General features: G+C 38.0%; 1 protein-coding gene across 1 annotated transcript in view; it reads right to left on the bottom strand.

Moving 5' to 3' along the window:
- Positions 1–266: 266 nt before the first annotated feature.
- Positions 267–21350, bottom strand: part of LOC136830003 (repetin-like) — a 76756-nt gene continuing 55672 nt past the window's right edge. The window contains exon 8 of the mRNA XM_067089178.1: positions 267–495. Within this exon, the coding sequence (XP_066945279.1) occupies positions 267–495 (229 nt within the window). The remainder of the gene's footprint in view (positions 496–21350) is intronic.

Below are 21350 nucleotides of genomic sequence, written 5' to 3' on the forward strand. Positions count from 1 at the left end.
AATTTTGCCTGTTTTTAATCACGATTGGTGGAAATTGAATGCTGATTGAAACTGAAATCTGGAGGAGAGACAGCGATAGAAATTGATCCTGAAATCTGATAGAGTTCGAATCTCTGGAAACTTGTACTGCATTACTTTGCTATTAGGTACACTTAGTCTTCTGTGTACATTTTGTATATTAGGTATACTTTGTCCATTAAATATTTTTTATATTAGGTGCACTTTTCCCATGGGGTACATTTTGCTTATTAGGTACACTTGGTTCACTAGGTACATTTTATATTGAGTAGAATTTCTTCACTCGTGACGTTTTCTATATTAGGGACACTTTGTCCATAGAATGCATTCTGTATATTAGGGACACGTTGCCCATTGAATACATTTCGTAAATTAGGTACACATTGTCCATTGAATAGTTTAGATATTGAGTACACTTCGTCCATTGGGTGCCTTTTGGGTAGATAAACTCCATTGGGTACATTTTCTCCATTATGCCTAAAAAAGATAAGCAGATTGAAAACTTAATGTGCTAAATATTACATGTGCAGGTACAGAAGTATGTACCAGTTCATAAGACTCAGGAGATATCTTTGTGTTTACATTTTAATAAAATGTTTTTGCAAAGGTGTATAATAACTCTCACAGTGGATGGTCTTCACTTAAACGATAATTATGAAGACAAAGAGATTCTAATGGAACCAAATTGAATCGGGAAAGTGCAGTAATCAGGTTAACTTATTGATACGGTTGATACGGAAAAAGGGGTCGACAATAAGAGCAGATAAGAATAGGGAGGGGATGGAGTGGTCTTGGTAAAACCTTATTTTGTGTAGTGGGGTTTGTCCCACTCTATTAAGGGTGGACTGTAGGAAAAAGGTTATTTATTTACTTTTTATTATTTTGTGATTAAACCCTTTAGGGGAAAGAGGGAGAAAACTGGTAACAGAACAGTTTTTAGAGAGAGAGAGAGAGAGAGAGATAGATAGAGAGAGAGAGAGGTGGATGCTGCACGAAATTTATTTTTGTGATTAAACCCATCCTGATATGGACAAATTTTAGGGGAGAGAGAAAACTGGTAACAGAGAGAGAGAGAGAGAGAGAGAGAGAGAGAGAGAGAGAGAGAGAGAATGATAATGGAACGTACAGTAGATTTGTTGTATTACGTTTCATAATGGCCAGTTTCTTACACAGAAACCCTCAGTGCCTATTCAAACAATGCATTAGGCATATGATCATTAACTAAACAAACTTGCATGAAGATTGAAGCCTGAAATGCTGTAAAATGTTATCCAGATATAACCACCTGTCAACTGCAAATATTGACAAAACAAACGTGAGAAATGTTTTGTTTCTCATTCATCACTACAGACCCAGGTTCCCTGTCCAAACAATTATTGACGGTTCTGTGATGGATTGCCCTTGCGGAAGTTAGTGGAGAGCGCAGAGCAATTCATACAATTGCAGAAAAAGCAAATAGAAATAAACAAACGAGGGAGGCTAGGAAAACCTGATGTAGAATCTTTTCATTATTTTTTGAAACTTTTGTGAGTATTTACTGGTATATTATTATTATTAATATTGTTATTATAAATAATAATAATAATAATAATTATTATTATTATTATTATTATTATTATTATTATTATTATTATTATTATTATTATTATTATTATTATTATTATTATTATCCTAAAATGGTTTTATTGTAATTATAGGAAGTTTAGCAGAAACTCTTCAACTTCGATGGAGGGTGTGGTGATCATATGATATGTAACCTCTCTCTCTCTCTCTCTCTCTCTCTCTCTCTCTCTCTCTCTCTCTCTCTCTCTCTCTCTCTCTCTCTCTCTCTCCTTCACTTCCAAGTTATTCCTTCTTTGCTATAATCCTAAATCTTATGCCTAGGAAAAGAGTTGCGTTGCCGTGAAGGATTCCTTCTAATCCCTGTCCCGGGATTTATATTCTTTATATTCCTAGGGATTCATGTCCGTGGATTTATATTCTTTATATTCCTAGGGATTTATATTCCTTATATTCCCAGTGATTCATGTCCCTGGATTTATATTCATTATATTCCTATTGATTTATATTCCTTATGTTGCCAGGGATTCATATCCCAGAATTTATATTCCTTATATTCCTAGGGATTCAAATCCCGGGATTTATATTCCTTATATTCCTAGGGATTTATATTCCTTATATTCCCAGGGATTCATATCCATGGATTTATATTCATTATATTCCTAGGGATTTATATTCCTTATATTGCCAAGGATTCATATCCCAGAATTTATATTCCGTATATTCCTAGGGATTCATATCCCGGGATTTATATTCCTTATATTCATAGGGATTTATATTCCTTATATTCCCAGGGATTCATATCCATGGATTTATATTCATTATATTCTTATGGATTTATATTCCTTGTATTACCAGGGATTCATATCCCAGAATTTATATTCCTTAAATTCCTAGGGATTCATATCCCGGGATTTATGAGACTCAGAAGGGACGGGTCGTAAATGAAATTCCACTGAAGAGAAATCGCTTAGATAAGATGGGTTTTGTTGAGGTGTTAACTGATCTCCAGAGTTTTGGATACTCCAGAATATATGATTTGAGAATAAAAATTCTGGATACTAAAGTTAGAATTTTGTGTATACAGTATGTCATGCATGGCTCACTGTGGGCTGTACTGTGAACCAGCAGCATTGCTTTCTGACTTTAAATTTTATTTTTTTTTTTATCTTCTCAAAGAGCTGTCCAACTCCTTCAGCTATGAATTGCTTCATTTCCCTATTCATTTAATAACTGTTCTTTTGGTGAAAGATTGAATTTTATTTTGGGTTCCAATCATAAGATGCTCATATGTAGGGTCTACTGAGTAAGACATGTTTGCAGATGAAACAGCAATGGTTGGTGATGGTGATCAAAAGATGCTGAGACTTGTGACAGCATGGAAGAAGATTTAGCTGTAAAATGAAGTCTGGTGATAGTGATGAGAAACTGCATACTGGTGAAAACATGGAAAAGGATTAGCTGTAAAATAAAGTCAGTTGATGGTAATGAGAAACTGCGGGGACTGGTGAAATCGTGGGAAAAGCTTTAGCCTTAAAATGGGGTCACTTGAACCCCTCTTAGTTCAGGGAAGCAAAACCAAGTCACTTTTGGACGCCATTATTTTCCTCGACATTTTGTCAGAAACAGATGTGTTTGTCAAGGAGGAATTTATGGTCATTTATGTCATGGACATAAATATTGAGCCGCCAGATGTATTTGTTGCCAAAATCCTTCGGGTCACGACTCCATTTGTTTCAGTCTCGGCTAAAATGGAAGACATTTTGCATCAGAATTTTTTTCTTTATGAATATATTATTATTCATTTATTTATTTGTTTAATTATTTATCCATTTATTCATTTGAACGTTGGCTGGTTAGGTTCACTTATTATTCGCTGCTTCCAATTTATGACGTAATAGAATGCTTATCCTATGTAACAGAAACTTGCTTGTCAAGTTAATGGCCGTCAATGCTCGTTTCGTGTCATCAATCTTAATAAAGTTGGTATAATGTAGTTCTAGTTAATAATAAGATGTAAATGCCATGAAAGAACTTACGATCCATTTCACGGTCCAACATTTTGTAAAATAAATCTTTTGCAGCGCCTGCGAGGAGGAGAGTGTGGCCAGGAGAAATATGGAATTTTCGGATATTGGATCTGGACCCTTTTCCCCTTCTCCCTCTCTCCCTCCCTCCACTCCCATTCCCTCTGCAACTCCTCATCCTCCCCCTTACTCCCTTCCCCCCTCCCCTTCCCTACCCCTCCCGAGATCACCTCTAGATGGTTTCCCCTGCGGGTTTCCAAAGCCTTTCGAGATTTCCCCAGAGTACTTTAAAAAGAGATAGTGGACCATAAGTTCCCCCACCTCTAGACCCCCTTCCCCCTTATTCATTTTAGGGCTAGAAATTCACTATTTCTGGCCGGTTATACTCTTCGTTAAGGGATAGTACCGTCAGTGCACCTCACTTGGCACTGTAGGCATTTACTAAAGGATGTTTGCAGCGTCCCTTCGGTACTTAAATGATGTTACCTTTTAATCTTTACCTTCATTCCCGCTTCCTTTCTTCTTCTTTGCTGTCCAGCACCTCTAACTGTTACTTCTTAATGCAGCTGTGGGGTTTTCTCCCAGTTCCTTCTTTATGTCCTTGTATTTCATCTCCTCTGTTTTCTGGATCTCTTTATCTTGCTGTCCAACCACTCCAACTCCAATTTTTTTCACTGTCTTGGCCATTGAATGGCCGAAAGTGCACCAGTGCTTTGCTTGACAGCCTGAACATCATAAAATCGATGGATATTTTTATGATTTATTGCTTACCAGCTAGTTGTTTGCTTATTACCAGGAATATTCATGTAAATTCTACTCATGTAAGTTGTACATCATCCCAACAATGTGGTTTGAATTTGGGTTGTATAAAATAAGTTTCAAAATGCTTAGTATGCTGTGGTTGGTATGACACCACCTGAAGTGACGTATGCAGACAGTATGACGTCAAGTGAAAAGGGTCGCGTGACCTCAAACATCGACGCATCAACTCTTGGAGAGACTCTGCAAGGTCTGTGGTGCAAGCACTTAAAGGTGCCTGGATGGATTGCCTCTTTCAGAAGGGGACATAAAGAGCAGAGAGAGAATTTAGCAAATGGAAGGAAGCCCAAGTTTATTGACGATTGAGTCAGGATTCTCTGAGGCAAAGCTGCGATGTTTTGTGAAGTTTGGTGTTTGCCTGACACTTACTGCAGATGGGAAGATATCTTGGTCATTCTCCTGCTGATGGCTCGAGTTGTGTTTGGATTCTTCTGGGAAAGAGCTTTTTCCGAATGCTCTTTGATACCTTATGATGAAAATGGATTGTTGATCTTTGATTTAAAAGACAACCTTAACGAAGATGTTGCCGCTTTTGTAACGAAATTATGTTCTCTTTGTGTGACTCATGAGTTGTTGCAGTTATTCTACTTGAGTGTAATTTCAAGGTTTGTCGTAACCTTTTGGGATTCGGTAAAAAGGCTCTCCTCTTTTATAAAAAGAAATCGATGCCTCATTCATGTGAAGGTAGACTGCCTCCACCTGGCTTGAAGCAAATAGTCTTAGACCACTGCTCATTTATAAGCCACCTTTAATCATTCGTCTAATCAAAGATGACAATCTCATAAGGCCAGAGGATGAAGTTATCTTTGGTTTCTTCGAGTTTGTGGATGTGGGATTGAATAGAAAAAGACATTTTAGCCTCTGCCTCAACACCTAACCACACCTCAGCCTCCCTCAACTCTACATCAACCTTTTCATTTCCTTTACCATCACTTAATCTTCTCAGCTACGCACTCAAAAGAATTGGCCTTTCACCGACTTCAATTCTTCCTCAGTCTCCCAGCCAACGTCAGTCCTGAACCTTCCCCAGCCTTCTCCTCCTCCTCCTCCTCCTCCTCCTCCTCCTCCTTCTCCTCCTCCTCCTCCTCCTCCTCCTCCTCCTCCTCCTCCTCCTCATAACCCTATTGTATCCGTCCTTTATCAGTAATTTACAGCCGTTGTTGAGGAGGTGTGATGACGGCCATAACATGACCTGGGAAGACCTTGCCAAGTGCCTCTGGCGATGAAAGATGGGGGGAAGAAGAACGTCCGCCTTTGAGTGAGGGATTTTCTCTTTTGTTCTTTTCTTTTGACGGTGCTGAGGGTGGCTGGATGAGAGAGAGAGAGAGAGAGAGAGAGAGAGAGAGAGAGAGAGAGAAGAGAGAGAACGTATGCGTTCGAGTGAGGGAATTTCTTTTTTTCTTTTTGTCAAATTGACGGTGCTGAGAGTGACTGTCATGACAGAGAGAGAGAGAGAGAGAGAGAGAGAGAGAGAGAGAGAGAGAGAGAGAGAGAGAGAGAGAGAGAATGCTGAGGATTTGGTAGATGCTTTTATCTTTAGTTCTATATTTTAGTTGTTCCATGATAGATCGAAAATGAACGGTGGATATCGAGATACAGAATAGGAAGTCCTTGTTTATGTAGATGTAAGATCTCCGTTCTGTCCAAAGTCTTCTTTTATTTATTTTAAAGCTTTTATTTTCTACAGAGGATTTACATCTGCAGAAAAAGTCTTCACAAGGAAAGTTAAACAAATGGTTTTGTGTATTTATGCAAATTCAATTCGTCTTTCTTAGTTTGTGAATACATAGACTCCAGTGCATCCTTCTTTGCTGTAAGGCTTTTTTTTTCTTTTCTCGTTTATTCGTGTGTTTTCTTTTCTATAATGTCTAAAAACAAAGTTTTCACGAGATTAATTGAACCTCTTCACTTCGTGGAACGCTCAGAATATCCTAACCTAAACTGACGTATCCATTGTATCCTAATGGTACATAGACTTACCTTGTACCTGTCCTTATACCCATGGGGTATGTTATAATTCCATGTTGTACCTTGTACTGACGTCAATTGAGAGAATACGTGGAGTTCTTGATTTTTTATATGATGATAGTCAAGGAAGTTTTGAAGTGGAGTCCAATTTAAAACCTCAACAGAGATCAATTTTTATATTAAAACATTGCGCAAATTCTGTTGTTCTATATAATAATGATAATTCACCGAATTTCTGAAATGGAATCCATTTTTAAATCTCAACAATTACTACAAATTCTGTTTGCTATAAGTTTGCAAATTCTGCCTATGCTGTATGCAAATTTGCAAATTCTGTTTGCAAATTGTAAAACTTATTGCAAATTCTGTTGCTCCAAATAATAAGGATATTTCACTGAATTTTTTGGAGTGGAATCCGTTTTTAAACCTCATCAGAAACAAATCCTTTTGGTTTTAATACTTACCACAAATTCTTTTTGGTTTTAATAGGTATCGCAAATTCTTTTTGGTTTTAATAAGTATCACAAATTCCTTTTGGTTTTAATACGTATCGCCAATTTCGTTCAGTAGTTTGGTAATGTTATAGGCGACTGATGCCAACTATGCGGGTCAGAGATTAATTAAGAGTTTTTCTGCCGCACTTTGATTGGTTTGTGAAAATTCTCTGGACCAATTACGAGAGTCGGTTTTGTGCTGTTTGGGCTGGCCAGTGGTGAGCTCTCTCTCTCTCTCTCTCTCTCTCTCTCTCTCTCTCTCTCTCTCTCTCTCTCAAAATGTACGATACATTATTTGTTTCTGAAGATAGTCACGTCATGATTGTACAAATGGCTATGGACAATAATTAGTGTTTTACTATATAAAAAACAAATCGTGTTTTTTGAGCAGAATTTCGTATGTAATTTCTTCTGATTGATTAGGTTTACGTTTCTTTATTGTGTTAGTGAATGTCTCATTTAACTCTAACTGCACTTCATATATCAGTAATAAATTTAATCTTCAGGTCCTGTAAAGATTAACTTTATGATCAAACACAGTAGCATATAAACACAACACGATGTGATGTTTACATTAATCATAAGCTTAAACCTGTTGTGATGAAATGCAGTATGGTAATCAGTCCCTCATTTGATTTATTCTTTTACTCTATGACACTTTATATCATTATTTATTTCTGTAAACATCATAATCCCGTAGACTTGAGGACAATAATTCTCTAGGAAATAGAAACTGTTTGAAATACTCATCTTTGATTTTGTGAATGAAATGCTTTCTCCCTTTCTTTCCATACTCTCTGTTAAGAGAAGACCCAGAGAAAGGCGAAGGGCATGGAGAGAGAGAGAGAGAGAGAGAGAGAGAGAGAGAGAGAGAGAGAGAGAGAGAGAGAGAGAGAGAGAGAAATGGTATAATATTTTCTAGAAAATATAAGCTGCTAATTTTATGAATGAAATTCTTCTCCCTTTCTTTCTATACTTTTTTGGTAAGGGAAAGCCCAGAGAGAGAGAGAGAGAGAGAGAGAGAGAGAGAGAGAGAGAGAGCGAGCTAATATCAAGGAGAACGTGACAATCCACAGAGGTCCTTCTACCCTGAAATCGTTAAACTAGCTTCATATATCTTTCCTTGTGACAGCAAAATAGGGCAATAAATCTGGAAGTCTTTTTTCTCGCTGTTTTACTTTTTTTAAGCTGAAACCATTACTACTCTTTGCCGCTGTTAAACAACCCGTGGAAGAAATGTATTCAAATTTATAGATGCATTTTGTAACGTATGAACGTAACTGGCTGCTTGTTTATATAAAATTCGCGGGCATTGACTTTAAACTTTCTCCATAAACGTATATCAAATAGCCAGTATGGACCTCTTGTGTCTTTAAGCATTCTGGGGGAACGTTCACTGGGACACCATCCCAAACAAACGTTCATAGTCTGTTTTGGGCGTTAAACGTTGGCCGCATCAACATCGGAAATTCACGCGTCTCAATTTCATGGGATTGATCGCTAACATTAGCGGAATAAATGCTTCCCACCTCGCTACATTTTAGCGGAATTCGCTGGATGCTGCTGCTGCTGCTGCAAATGGTGCGTCGTTTTCTAGCATCAGGTTTAATACGACTCAGTTTGCTGGAGGAGATTTATCTCGGCTCCAACTAGAATGTGGAACAGTTGACCAAACTCTGTCGTGGAATATTCTGGTCTCAAATACTTAGCGAGAGCGAATTCATTCCTGCTCTCTGTTGCTGCTTCTGACGTCATCTCCTGAATTTCAGGTGTATCGGATTTATCTTCTGTTCCCTCATGTTTGTTTAATTATCCCTTTTTCTCATAACTCTCTCTCTCTCTCTCTCTCTCTCTCTCTCTCTCTCTCTCTCTCTCTCTCTCTCTCTGATTTCCCTTTGGAGCCTTTTTGGGTTTATTTAGGGTTTTCAACTGAGAATTAAGAAAATAGAATGAGACAAAGAGAGAAAACACCAACAGTAGTGAGATTCATGTCTTGGAATTATTGTGGAAGGTTTGAGTACTATTTGAATATAAATGTGCTAATTTCATTTATGAAACAGAAGAATGCTGCTCATTTTGACTGTAGCTGAATGGTTGCTGAACAGCAGTAGCCGCTGGAGAGAGAGAGAGAGAGAGAGAGAGAGAGAGAGAGAGAGAGAGAGAGAGAGAGAGAGAGAGAGAGAGAGATAAATGTGCCAATCATATTCATGAAACCTCTGTGGAGAGAGAGAGAGAGGGAGAGAGAGAACTAGTGCCTGTTCAATGTATATTGAATTTGAATACATGAATAATCTCGTGCCGTGAGTTTCAAAACACACTAATCTCGTGATGCTGTTTACCGAAGTCCTGTCAATAAGCTGCCTATGAAATAACGATTTGTGTTTGTGAAATATCCCACTGCAGAGGGACTGCACAGCTTTGTCGTAGCTGGGAAATAGTAGTTTGGTATTTTCCGTGGGGCGGCAGTGCCTGCAGTGCACCTCACGTGGTGTACTGCAGGTTCTTTTAAAGGGCGTTGCAGCTGTGGGGTCTTCTCCCAGTTCCACCTTTAGGTCTTGTAATTCATTTCCTTCATTTTCAGGATCTGTTTATATCTTGCTGTCCAACCGCTCCAACTGCCACTTTTCACTGTCTTGAGCGCTGAATGGCCTTTAAAGGTGACCCCGTAGCTTCGCTTCACAGCGTAAATTTCATAAACCAATCAATCAATAGTGTATTATTTTACTTCTGGACTGGTTTGGTAACTAATACTGTCATTGTTGTATGAAATGTATATTTCTGTAGAGGGCAAGTTCCTGCCCAGGGACGTTTCGTACCGTGTGAAAGCACGGAAAAAGGTACTCTCGTTGTGTATGCTTGATTAGGGTCTAGTGGTGAGAGAAGCTTGATCCCGCACTGGACGACGGTAATTCGTTGTTAAAAAGTGTTCAAAACCTTTCGCCCCGTAGGGAGACAATGCCGTCAGTGCATCTTACACGGTACAACATAGGCATTAGTTGAGGTTCTTCGCAGCGTCCCTTCGGCCCCTAGCTTGCAACCCCTTTCATTCCTTTTACTGTACCTCCATTCATATTCTCCTTCTTGCATCTTACTTTCCTCGACCCTCTTGTATCAGTTTTTTTCATTTCTGCGACTGCGAGGTTTTCCTCGTGTTACACCTTTCAAACCTTTCTACTCTCTTCCTTTTCAGCTCTGAATGACCTCAAAGGTCCCAGTGGTAGGTTTTGGCCAAAATTCTCTATTCCAGAACCTTTGCAGATTGTTAAGAAGTGTAGAGGAAGACATCATGTTTTATTTCAAAGAATTACAGTTGGATAACAGCCTAGCCAAAACCATCTTGAATTAATCTTTCTGATTACATCCTTTTCCCATTACAATTTGGACTCAGCTTCAGATCAGGTAATAAAGGAAGGCCCCACAGAAGTTTGTGGGACGAGGTCATTCCCGCTGTGGTGAATCTCCCGTGCAATTGTTCAAACTAATCATTTCCTCCCGAATCTCGGAAGTTCTGGACTCTGGAAGTTGGAGGATGGGAATCCTCGCTGGAGGAAGTTCGGCTTTGCTTATTGCTTCTTGGAGGGATGATGCCTTTCGGGGAATTATGCCATTAGGTATGTTTCGCTGTTTGGATGTTTTGTATATTGGGTACATTTTGTGTATTAGGTAAAATTTGTGTATTTAGTACATTTTGTATATTAGATACACAGTCCTTTGGCTACATTTTGTATATTAGGTACACTTTCCACTGATTTTGTTCATTTATATGTTTTGTATATCAGGTACACTTTATTTGGTATTTGGTGTATATGTGGTACAGTTTATCCATTGGGTACATTTTGAATATTAGGTATAATTTGTTCATTGTGTAAATATTGTATATATCAGGTACACTTAGGCCTCTGCGTACATTTTGTATATTACGTAAACTTTGTCCATTAAATGTTTTTGTAATATTAGGTACACTTTTTCTATGGGGTACATTTTGTATATTAGGTACACATGATTCACTAGGTACATTTTATATTAAGTAGAATTTGTTCACCTGTCACGTTTTGTATATTAGGGACACTTTGTCCATAGAATACATCCTGTATATTAGGGACAATTTGTTCATAGAATACATTCTGTATATTAGTGACACTTTGTCCATAGAATACAGTCTGTATATTAGTGACACTTTGTCCATGGAATACATTCTGTATATTAGGGACACTTTGTCCATAGAATACATTCTGTATATTAGGGACACTTTGTCCATAGAATACATTCTGTATATTATGGACACTTTGTCCATAGAATACATTCTGTATATTAGGGACACTTTGTCCATAGAATACATTCTGTATATTAGGGACACTTTGTCCATAGAATACATCCTGTATATTAGTGACACTTTGTCCATAGAATACATCCTGTATATTAGTGACACTTTGTCTATAGAATACATTCTGTATATTAGGGACACTTTGGTCATAGAACACATTCTGTATATTAGTGACGCTTTGTCCATAGAATACATTCTGTATATTAGTGACACTTTGTCCATAGAATACATTCTGTATATTAGTGACACTTTGTCCATAGAATACATTCTGTATATTAGTGACACTTTGTCCATGGAATACATTCTGTATATTAGTGACACTTTGTCCATAGAATACATTCTGTATATTAGGGACACTTTGTCCATAGAATACATCCTGTATTTTAGGGACACTTTGTCCATAGAATACATCCTGTATATTAGTGACACTTTGTCCATAGAATACATTCTGTATATTAGGGACACTTTGGTCATAGAACACATTCTGTATATTAGTGACGCTTTGTCCATAGAATACATTCTGTATATTAGGGACACTTTGCTCACTGGGTACGTTTCGTAAATTAGGTTCACTTTGTCCATAGAATGCATCCTGTATATTAGTGACACTTTGTCCATAGAATGTATCCTGTATATTAGCGACACTTTGTCCATAGAATACATTCTGTATATTAGGGACACTTTGCCCAATGGATACATTTCGTAAATTAGGTACACTTTGTCCATTGAATAGTTTAGATATTAAGTACACTTCGTCCATTGGGTGCCTTTTGGGTAGATAAGCTCCATTGGTTACATTTTCTCCATTATGCCTAAAAAAGATAAGCAGATTGAAAACTTAATGTGCTAAATACTTCATGTGTAGGTACAGAAATATCTACCAGTTTATAAGACTCAGGAGACATCTCCGTGTTTATATTTTAATAAAATCTGTTTACAGAGGTGTATAAAAACTCTCACAGTGGATGGTCTCCACTTAAACGATGAATTATGAAGACAAAGAGGTTCTAATGGAACCATATTATATCGGGAGAGCGCAGTAATCAGATTAACTTATTGATACGGGAAAAGGGTCGATGATAAGAACAGATAAGAATTGGGAGAGGATGGAGTGGTCTTGGTAGAACCTTATTTTGTGTAGTGGGATTTATCCCATCCCATTAAGAATGGACTACAGGAGAGAGGTTATTTATTTATTTAATATTATTTTGTGATTAAACCCTTTCTGTTTTGAGCAAACTTTAGGGGAGAGAGAGAAATAGAAAACTGGTAACTGAACAGCTTTGAGAGAGAGAGAGAGAGAGAGAGAGAGAGAGAGAGAGAGAGAGAGAGAGAGAGAGAGTGGATGGTGCACAAAGTTTTTTTTGTTTTTATTTTGTGATTTAACCCATTCTGTTAAAGACGAATATTAGGGGAAAGAGAAAACTGGTAACAGAGAGGGAGAGAAGTTGATGGTGCCGAAGTTTATGTATTTTGTTTATTTTGTGATTACACTTATTCTAGTGTAGACAAATTTTAGGGCAGAGAGAAAACCTGTTAATAGAGAGAGAGAGAGAGAGAGAGAGAGAGAGAGAGAGAGAGAGAGAGAGAAAGGATGATGCACGAAGTTTGTTCATTTTGTAATTGAGCCCATTCTGGTATGGACAATTTTAGGGCAGAGAGAAAGCTGGTAACAGAGAGAGAGAGAGAGAGAGAGAGAGAGAGAGAGAGAGAGAGAGAGAGAGAGAGAGAGAGAGAGAAAGTAGGGGAGGAGCACGAGGCATGAAAAAAAAGATAATTTTGTTTGACGAATCAGCTGGGTCCGATAAACATTTTACCAACATCACCGGTGGTATAATTACTACAGAAATAGTTTCAAAAGTTCAAATGTCCCAGTTATTACGAACAGAATATTCGTTCTTTCAGACAACCAAAATGCAACGGCTGGTACGCTTGGCCATTTGACTATAATTATCATTATACATTTTTGAATTTTGCAGGCGTATTTTTTTAGTGGAAATTTATTCCCCGTTATCAGAAGCATCAGGTCTTTATGGCATTATAAATAGACCGGGTTTTTAAGCTGACTCCTTTTTTCATTTATGTGAAGTCTAATTTGGAAATGTGATATATTTGGTTTTTAGTTTTCTATAAAAGAAAACTATTATGTCGGCTTTGTCTGTCCGTCCGAATTTTTTCTGTCCGCCCTCAGATCTTAAAACCTACTTAGGCTAGAGGGCTTCAAATTGGTATATTGATCATCCACCTGCCAATCATCAAACTTACCAAATTGCAGCCCTGTAGCTTCAGTAATTTAAGGTTAAAGCCTGGCAACGGTATAGGACAGGCCACCACCGGGCCGTGGTTAAAGTTTCATGGGGCGCGGCTCATACAGCATTAATGCGAGACCACCGAAAGATAGCTCTATTTTCGGTGGCCTTGATTATACGCTGTACAGAAAAATGAATTGCGCCGAAGAAACGTCGGCGCATTTTGTACTTAATATTTAAAACGGAGTCCCCTTCTGTTTCCAGATGATTTCCGTTTCAGACCCATCTGTTTTTCTCCTCCCATCCCCTTAATGGGTTATTTGGTCAGTTTGGGCAAGATACAGACACCAGGAGAAGTGTCCCGTAGGCCTTTGTAACTCGACAGGTATGAGAATACGTCCATTCTGCAGAAAAGCATGTCATAAACATATGTCGGCAACTTGTCGCTCACACATCATAAACAGGTTAAACACAAGTCAACAACTTGTTGGTAGTCTTCACCAGAAGCTTCTTTCGATTGTCCACAGAATCGTTACTCAGTTGCTTTCGTTGACTTATTTTCAACATGTTTGTGACATGTATTCAATAAGTTGCCGACCTGAGTTTATAACATGAATAAAGGCTCTTGTGCTACTCCTGTTACGGTCCGAGTTTTGACATGGTGACACAAGTTAGGATCAAAGAAGAAACTTAAAACTTCAAACTTCATCCAACTTTGGTGTTGACGCAGGAAATACTTTTACAAATCTCCTCGTTATATAAAATTTGGTTTAGACTTTTAGATCTATCTCAGTTTGTTACCAGCAAAGTCTGCCCATGGAATCCTCTTTTGACATTGATGTTCTGCCTTTCCATGTTGAACAAGGCAAAAGTGTAGTGATTACTCACTAGTCTTGATTTTTAAGGAGCTGGCGGTAAATATCCCCAACCAACGTCACTGAATCCAGTCATGATTGGCTTCTCATGCTGCTCGGCGTACGCCATTGCTTATGGTGATATTGGCTGCTGATATTTATCCTCAGCTTCAAAAAAAAAAAATAAGTAAAAACAATAATAGATGGAGGAGCAGTGGCGAGAGACAGTGGACTTAAAACTGGAAAGGAGAGCACATGCAGTGGATTAAAAAAAGGGGTCAGACCCATATGCTTTAGGACCACAAAAGTTGTTTAAATTCAAGTTTTGTATTCAATCGAAGTTTTGATGGCAATTACTATATGAAGGACCTTTCGTGTTGCGTTAATTTTGCCCGTTTTAATCACGATTGGTGGAAATTGAATGCTGATTGAAACTGAAATCTGGAGGGAGAGACAGCGATAGAAATTGATCCTGAAATCTGATAGAGTTCGAATCTCTGGAAACTTGTACTGCATTACTTTGCTATTAGGTACACTTAGTCTTCTGTGTACATTTTGTATATTAGGTATACTTTGTCCATTAAATATTTTTTATATTAGGTGCACTTTTCCCATGGGGTACATTTTGCTTATTAGGTACACTTGGTTCACTAGGTACATTTTATATTGAGTAGAATTTCTTCACTCGTGACGTTTTCTATATTAGGGACACTTTGTCCATAGAATGCATTCTGTATATTAGGGACACTTTGCCCACTGGATACATTTCGTAAATTAGGTACACATTGTCCACTGAATAGTTTAGATATTAAGTACACTACGTCCATTGGGTGCCTTTTGGGTAGATAAACTCCATTGGGTACATTTTCTCCATTATGCCTAAAAAAGATAAGCAGATTGAAAACTTAATGTGCTAAATATTACATGTGCAGGTACAGAAGTATGTACCAGTTCATAAGACTCAGGAGATATCTTTGTGTTTACATTTTAATAAAATGTTTTTGCAAAGGTGTATAATAACTCTCACAGTGGATGGTCTTCACTTAAACGATAATTATGAAGACAAAGAGATTCTAATGGAACCAAATTGAATCGGGAAAGTGCAGTAATCAGGTTAACTTATTGATACGGTTGATACGGAAAAAAGGGTCGACAATAGGAGCAGATAAGAATAGGGAGGGGATGGAGTGGTCTTGGTAAAACCTTATTTTGTGTAGTGGGGTTTATCCCACTCTATTAAGGGTGGACTATAGGAAAAAGGTTATTTATTTACTTTTTATTATTTTGTGCTTAAACCCTTTAGGGGAAAGAGGGAGAAAACTGGTAACAGAACAGTTTTTAGAGAGAGAAAGAGAGAGAGAGAGAGAGAGAGAGAGAGAGAGAGAGGTGGATGCTGCACGAAATATATTTTTGTGATTAAACAAATCCTGATATGGACAAATTTTAGGGGAGAGAGAAAACTGGTAACAGAGAGAGAGAGAGAGAGAGAGAGGGAGAGAGAGAGAGAGAGAAAATGATAATGGAACGTACAGTAGATTTGTTGTATTACGTTTCATGATGGCCAGTTTCTTACACAGAAACCCTCAGTGCCTATTCAAACAATGCATTAGGCATATGATCATTAACTAAACAAACTTGCATGAAGATTGAAGCCTGAAATGCTGTAAAATGTTATCCAGATATAACCACCTGTCAACTGCAAATATTGACAAAACAAACGTGAGAAATGTTTTGTTTCTCATTCATCACTACAGACTCAGGTTCCCTGTCCAAACAATTATTGACGGTTCTGTGATGGATTGCCCTTTCGGAAGTTAGTGGAGAGCGCAGAGCAATTCATACAATTGCAGAAAAAGCAAATATAAATAAACAAACGAGGGAGGCTAGGAAAACCTGATGTAGAATCTTTTTATTATTTTTTTAAACTTTTGTGAGTATTTACTGGTATATTATTAATATTATTATTATTATTATTATTGTTATTATTATAAATAATAATAATAATAATAATAATAATAATTATTATTATTATTATTATTATTATTATTATTATTATTATTATTATTATTATTATTATTATTATTATTATTATTATCCTAAAATGGTTTTATTGTAATTATAGGGAAGTTTAGCAGAAACTCTTCAACTTCGATGGAGAGTGTGGTGATCATATGATATGTAACCTCTCTCTCTCTCTCTCTCTCTCTCTCTCTCTCTCTCTCTCTCTCTCTCTCTCTCTCTCTCTCTCTCTTTCACTTCAAGTTATTCCTTCTTTGCTATAATCCTAAATCTTATGCCTAGGAAAAGAGTTGCGTTGCCGTGAAGGATTCCTTCTAATCCCTGTCCCGGGATTTATATTCTTTATATTCCTAGGGATTCATGTCCGTGGATTTATATTCTTTATATTCCTAGGGATTTATATTCCTTATATTCCCAGTGATTCATGTCCCTGGATTTATATTCATTATATTCCTAGGGATTTATATTCCTTATGTTGCCAGGGATTCATATCCCAGAATTTATATTCCTTATATTCCTAGGGATTCAAATCCCGTGATTTATATTCCTTATATTCCTAGGGATTTATATTCCTTATATTCCCAGGGATTCATATCCATGGATTTATATTCATTATATTCCTATGGATTTATATTCCTTATATTGCCAGGGATTCATATCCCAGAATTTATATTCCGTATGTTCCTAGGGATTCATATCCCGGGATTTATATTCCTTATATTCATAGGGATTTATATTCCTTATATTCCCAGGGATTCATATCCATGGATTTATATTCATTATATTCTTATGGATTTATATTCCTTGTATTACCAGGGATTCATATCCCAGAATTTATATTCCTTAAATTCCTAGGGATTCATATCCCGGGATTTATGAGACTCAGAAGGGACGGGTCGTAAATGAAATTCCACTGAAGAGAAATCGCTTAGATAAGATGGGTTTTGTTGAGGTGTTGAACTGATCTCCAGAGTTTTGGATACTCCAGAATATATGATTTGAGAATAAAAATTCTGGATACTAAAGTCAGAATTTTGTGTATACAGTATGTCATGCATGGCTCACTGTGGGCTGTACTGTGAACCAGCAGCATTGCTTTCTGACTTGAAATTTTTTTTTTTTTTTTATCTTCTCAAAGAGCTGTCCAACTCCTTCAGCTATGAATTGTTTCATTTCCCTATTCATTTAATAACTGTTCTTTTGGTGAAAGATTGAATTTTATTTTGGGTTCCAATCATAAGATGCTCATATGTAGGGTCTACTGAGTAAGACATGTTTGCAGATGAAACAGCAATGGTTGGTGATGGTGATCAAAAGATGCTGAGACTGGTGACAGCATGGAAGAAGATTTAGCTGTAAAATGAAGTCTGGTGATAGTGATGAGAAACTGCATACTAGTGAAAACATGGAAAAGGATTAACTGTAAAATAAAACCAGTTGATGGTAATGAGAAACGGCGGGGACTGGTGAAATCGTGGGAAAAGCTTTAGCCTTAAAATGGGGTCACTTGAACCCCTCTTAGTTCAGGGAAGCAAAACCAAGTCACTTTTGGACGCCATTATTTTCCTCGACATTTTGTCAGAAACAGATGTGTTTGTCAAGGAGGAATTTATGGTCATTTATGTCATGGACATAAATATTGAGCCGCCAGATGTATTTGTTGCCAAAATCCTTCGGGTCACGACTCCATTTGTTTCAGTCTCGGCTGAAATGGAAGACATTTTGCATCAGAATTTTTTTCTTTATGAATATATTATTATTCATTTATTTATTTGTTTAATTATTTATCCATTTATTCATTTGAACGTTGGCTGGTTAGGTTCACTTATTATTCGCTGCTTCCAATTTATGACGTAATAGAATGCTTATCCTATGTAACAGAAACTTGCTTGTCAAGTTAATGGCCGTCAATGCTCGTTTCGTGTCATCAATCTTAATAAAGTTGGTATAATGTAGTTCTAGCTAATAATAAGATGTAAATGCCATGAAAGAACTTACGATCCATTTCACGGTCCAACATTTTGTAAAATAAATCTTTTGCAGCGCCTGCGAGGAGGAGAGTGTGGCCAGGAGAAATATGGAATTTTCGGATATTGGATCTGGACCCTTTTCCCCTTCGCCCGCCCTCCCTCCCTCCCTCCCTCCACTCCCATCTCCTCTGCAACATCTCAGCCTCCCCTTCACTCCCATCCCCACTCTCCCTTCCCTACCCCTCCCGAGATCACCTCTAGATGGTTTCCCCTGCGGGTTTCCAAAGCCTTAAAAGATTACCCGAGAGTACTTCAAAAGGAGATAGTGGACCATAAGTTCCCCCACCTCTAAACCCCCCCCCTTTCCCCCTTATTCATTTTAAGGATGGAAATTCACTATTTCTGGCCGGTTATACTCTTCGTTAAGGGGATAGTACCGTCAGTGCACCTCACGTGGCGCACTGTAGGCATTTACTAAAGGATGTTTGCAGCGTCCCTTCGGTACTTAAATGATGTTACCTTTTAATCTTTACCTTCATTCCCGCTTCCTTTCTTCTTCCTTGCTGTCCAGCACCTCTAACTGTTACTTCTTAATGCAGCTGTGGGGTTTTCTCACAGTTCCTTCTTTATGTCCTTGTATTCCATCTCCTCTGTTTTCTGGATCTCTTTATCTTACTGTCCAACCACTCCAACTCCAATTCTTTTCACTGTCTTGGCCATTGAATAGCCGAAAGTGCACCAGTGCTTTGCTTGACAGCCTGAACATCATAAAATCGATGGATATTTTTATGATTTATTGCTTACCAGCTAGTTGTTTGCTTATTACCAGGAATATTCATGTAAATTCTACTCATGTAAGTTGTACATCATCCCAACAATGTGGTTTGAATTTGGGTTGTATAACATAAGTTCCAAAACGCTTAGTATGCTGTGGTTGGTATAACAACACCTGAAGTGACGTATGCAGATAGTATGACGTCAAGTGAAAAGGGTCACGTGACCTCAGGCATCGACGCATTAACTTTGGGAGAGACGCTGCAAGGTCTGTGGTGCAAGCACTTAAAGGTGCCTGGATGGATTGCCTCTTTCAGAAGGGGACATAAAGAGCAGAGAGAGAATTTAGCAAATGGAAGGAAACACAAGTTTATTGACGATTGAGTCAGGATTCTCAAGACTTCCCAGAAAAGGATGTGTTTGATGTTTGTCTTCTCTGAGGCACAGCTGCGATGTTTTGTGAAGTTTGGTGTTTGCCTGACACTTACCGCAGATGGGAAGATGTCTTGGTCATTCTCCTGCTGATGGCTCGAGTTGTGTTTGGATTCTTGTGGGAAAGAGCTTTTTCCAAATGCTCTTTGATACCTCATGTTGCAAATGGATTGTTGATCTTTGATTTAAAAGACAACCTTAACAAAGTTGTTGCCCCTTTTGTAACGAAATTATGTTCTCTTCGTGTGACTCATGAGTTGTTGCAAAGTTTTTCTTCCTGAGTATAATTTCAAGGTCTGTCTTTTGGTTTTCCAAGTTCTGGTTTGGTCGTAACCTTTTGGGATTCGGTAATAAGACTCTCCTCTTTTATAAAACCATCAATGAGATCGATGCCTCATTCATGTGAAGGTAGAGTGCCTCCACCTGGCTGGAAACAAGTAGTCTTAGACCACTGCTCCTTTATAAGCCACCTTTAATTATTCGTCTAATCAAAGGTGACAAGCTCATAAGACCAGAGGATGAAGTTATCTTTGGTTTCTTCGAGTTTGTGGATGTGGGAATGAATAAGAAAAGACATTTTAGCCTCTGCCTCAACACCTAACCACACCTCAGCCTCCCTCAACTCTACATCAACCTTTCATTTCCTTTACCATCACTTAATCTTCTCAGCTACGCACTCAAAAGAATTGGCCTTTCACCGACTTCAATTCTTCCTCAGCCTCCCAGCCAACGTCAGTCCTGAACCTTCCCCAGCCTTCTCCTCCTCCTCCTCCTCCTCCTCCTCCTCCTCCTCCTCCTCCTCCTTCTACTCCTCCTCCTCCTCCTCCTCATAACCCTATTGTATCCGTCCTTTATCAGTAATTTACAGCCGTTGTTGAGGAGGTGTGATGACGGCCATAACATGACCTGGGAAGACCTTGCCAAGTGCCTCTGGCGATGAAAGATGGGGGAGGAAGAACGTCCGCCTTTGAGTGTGAGGATTTTCTCTTTTGTTCTTTTCTTTTGTCAAATTGACGGTGCTGAGGGTGACTGTGGTGAGAGAGAGAGAGAGAGAGAGAGAGAGAGAGAGACAGACAGACAGAGAGAGAGAGAGAGAGACAGACAGACAGAGAGAGAGAGAAAGAACGTATGCGTTCGAGTGAGGGAATTTCTTTTTTTCTTTTTGTCAAATTGACGGTGCTGAGAGTGACTGTGATGACAGAGAGAGAGAGAGAGAGAGAGAGAGAGAGAGAGAATGAGAGAATGCTGAGGATTCGGTAGATGCTTTTATCTTTAGTTTTATATTTTAGTTGTTCCATGATAGATCGAAAATGAACGGTGGATATCGAGATACAGAATATGAAGTCCTTGTTTATGTAGATGTAAGATCTCCGTTGTGTCCAAAGTCTTCTTTTATTTATTTTAAAGCTTTTATTTTCTACAGAGGATTTACATCTGCAGAGAAAGTCTTCACAAGGAAACTTAAACAAATGGTTTTGTGTATTTATGCAAATTCAATTCGTCTTTCTTAGTTTGTGAATACATAGACTCCAGTGCTTCCTTCTTTGCTTTTAGTCTTTTTTTTCTTTTCTCGTTTATTCGTGTGTTTTCTTTTCTATAATGTCTGAAAACAAAGTTTTCACGAGATTAATTGAACCTCTTCACTTCGTGGAACGCTCAGAATATCCTAACCTAAACTGACGTATCCATTGTATCCTAATGGTACCTAGACTTACCATGTACCTGTCCTTATACCCATGGGATATGTTATAATTCCCCTTTGTACCTTGTACTGACGTCAATTGAGAGAATATATAGAGTTCTTGATTTTTTATATGATGATAGTCAAGGAATTTTTGAAGT

The sequence above is a fragment of the Macrobrachium rosenbergii genome, chromosome 45 (assembly GCF_040412425.1).
Source record: "Macrobrachium rosenbergii isolate ZJJX-2024 chromosome 45, ASM4041242v1, whole genome shotgun sequence".
Classification (NCBI taxonomy): domain Eukaryota; kingdom Metazoa; phylum Arthropoda; class Malacostraca; order Decapoda; family Palaemonidae; genus Macrobrachium; species Macrobrachium rosenbergii.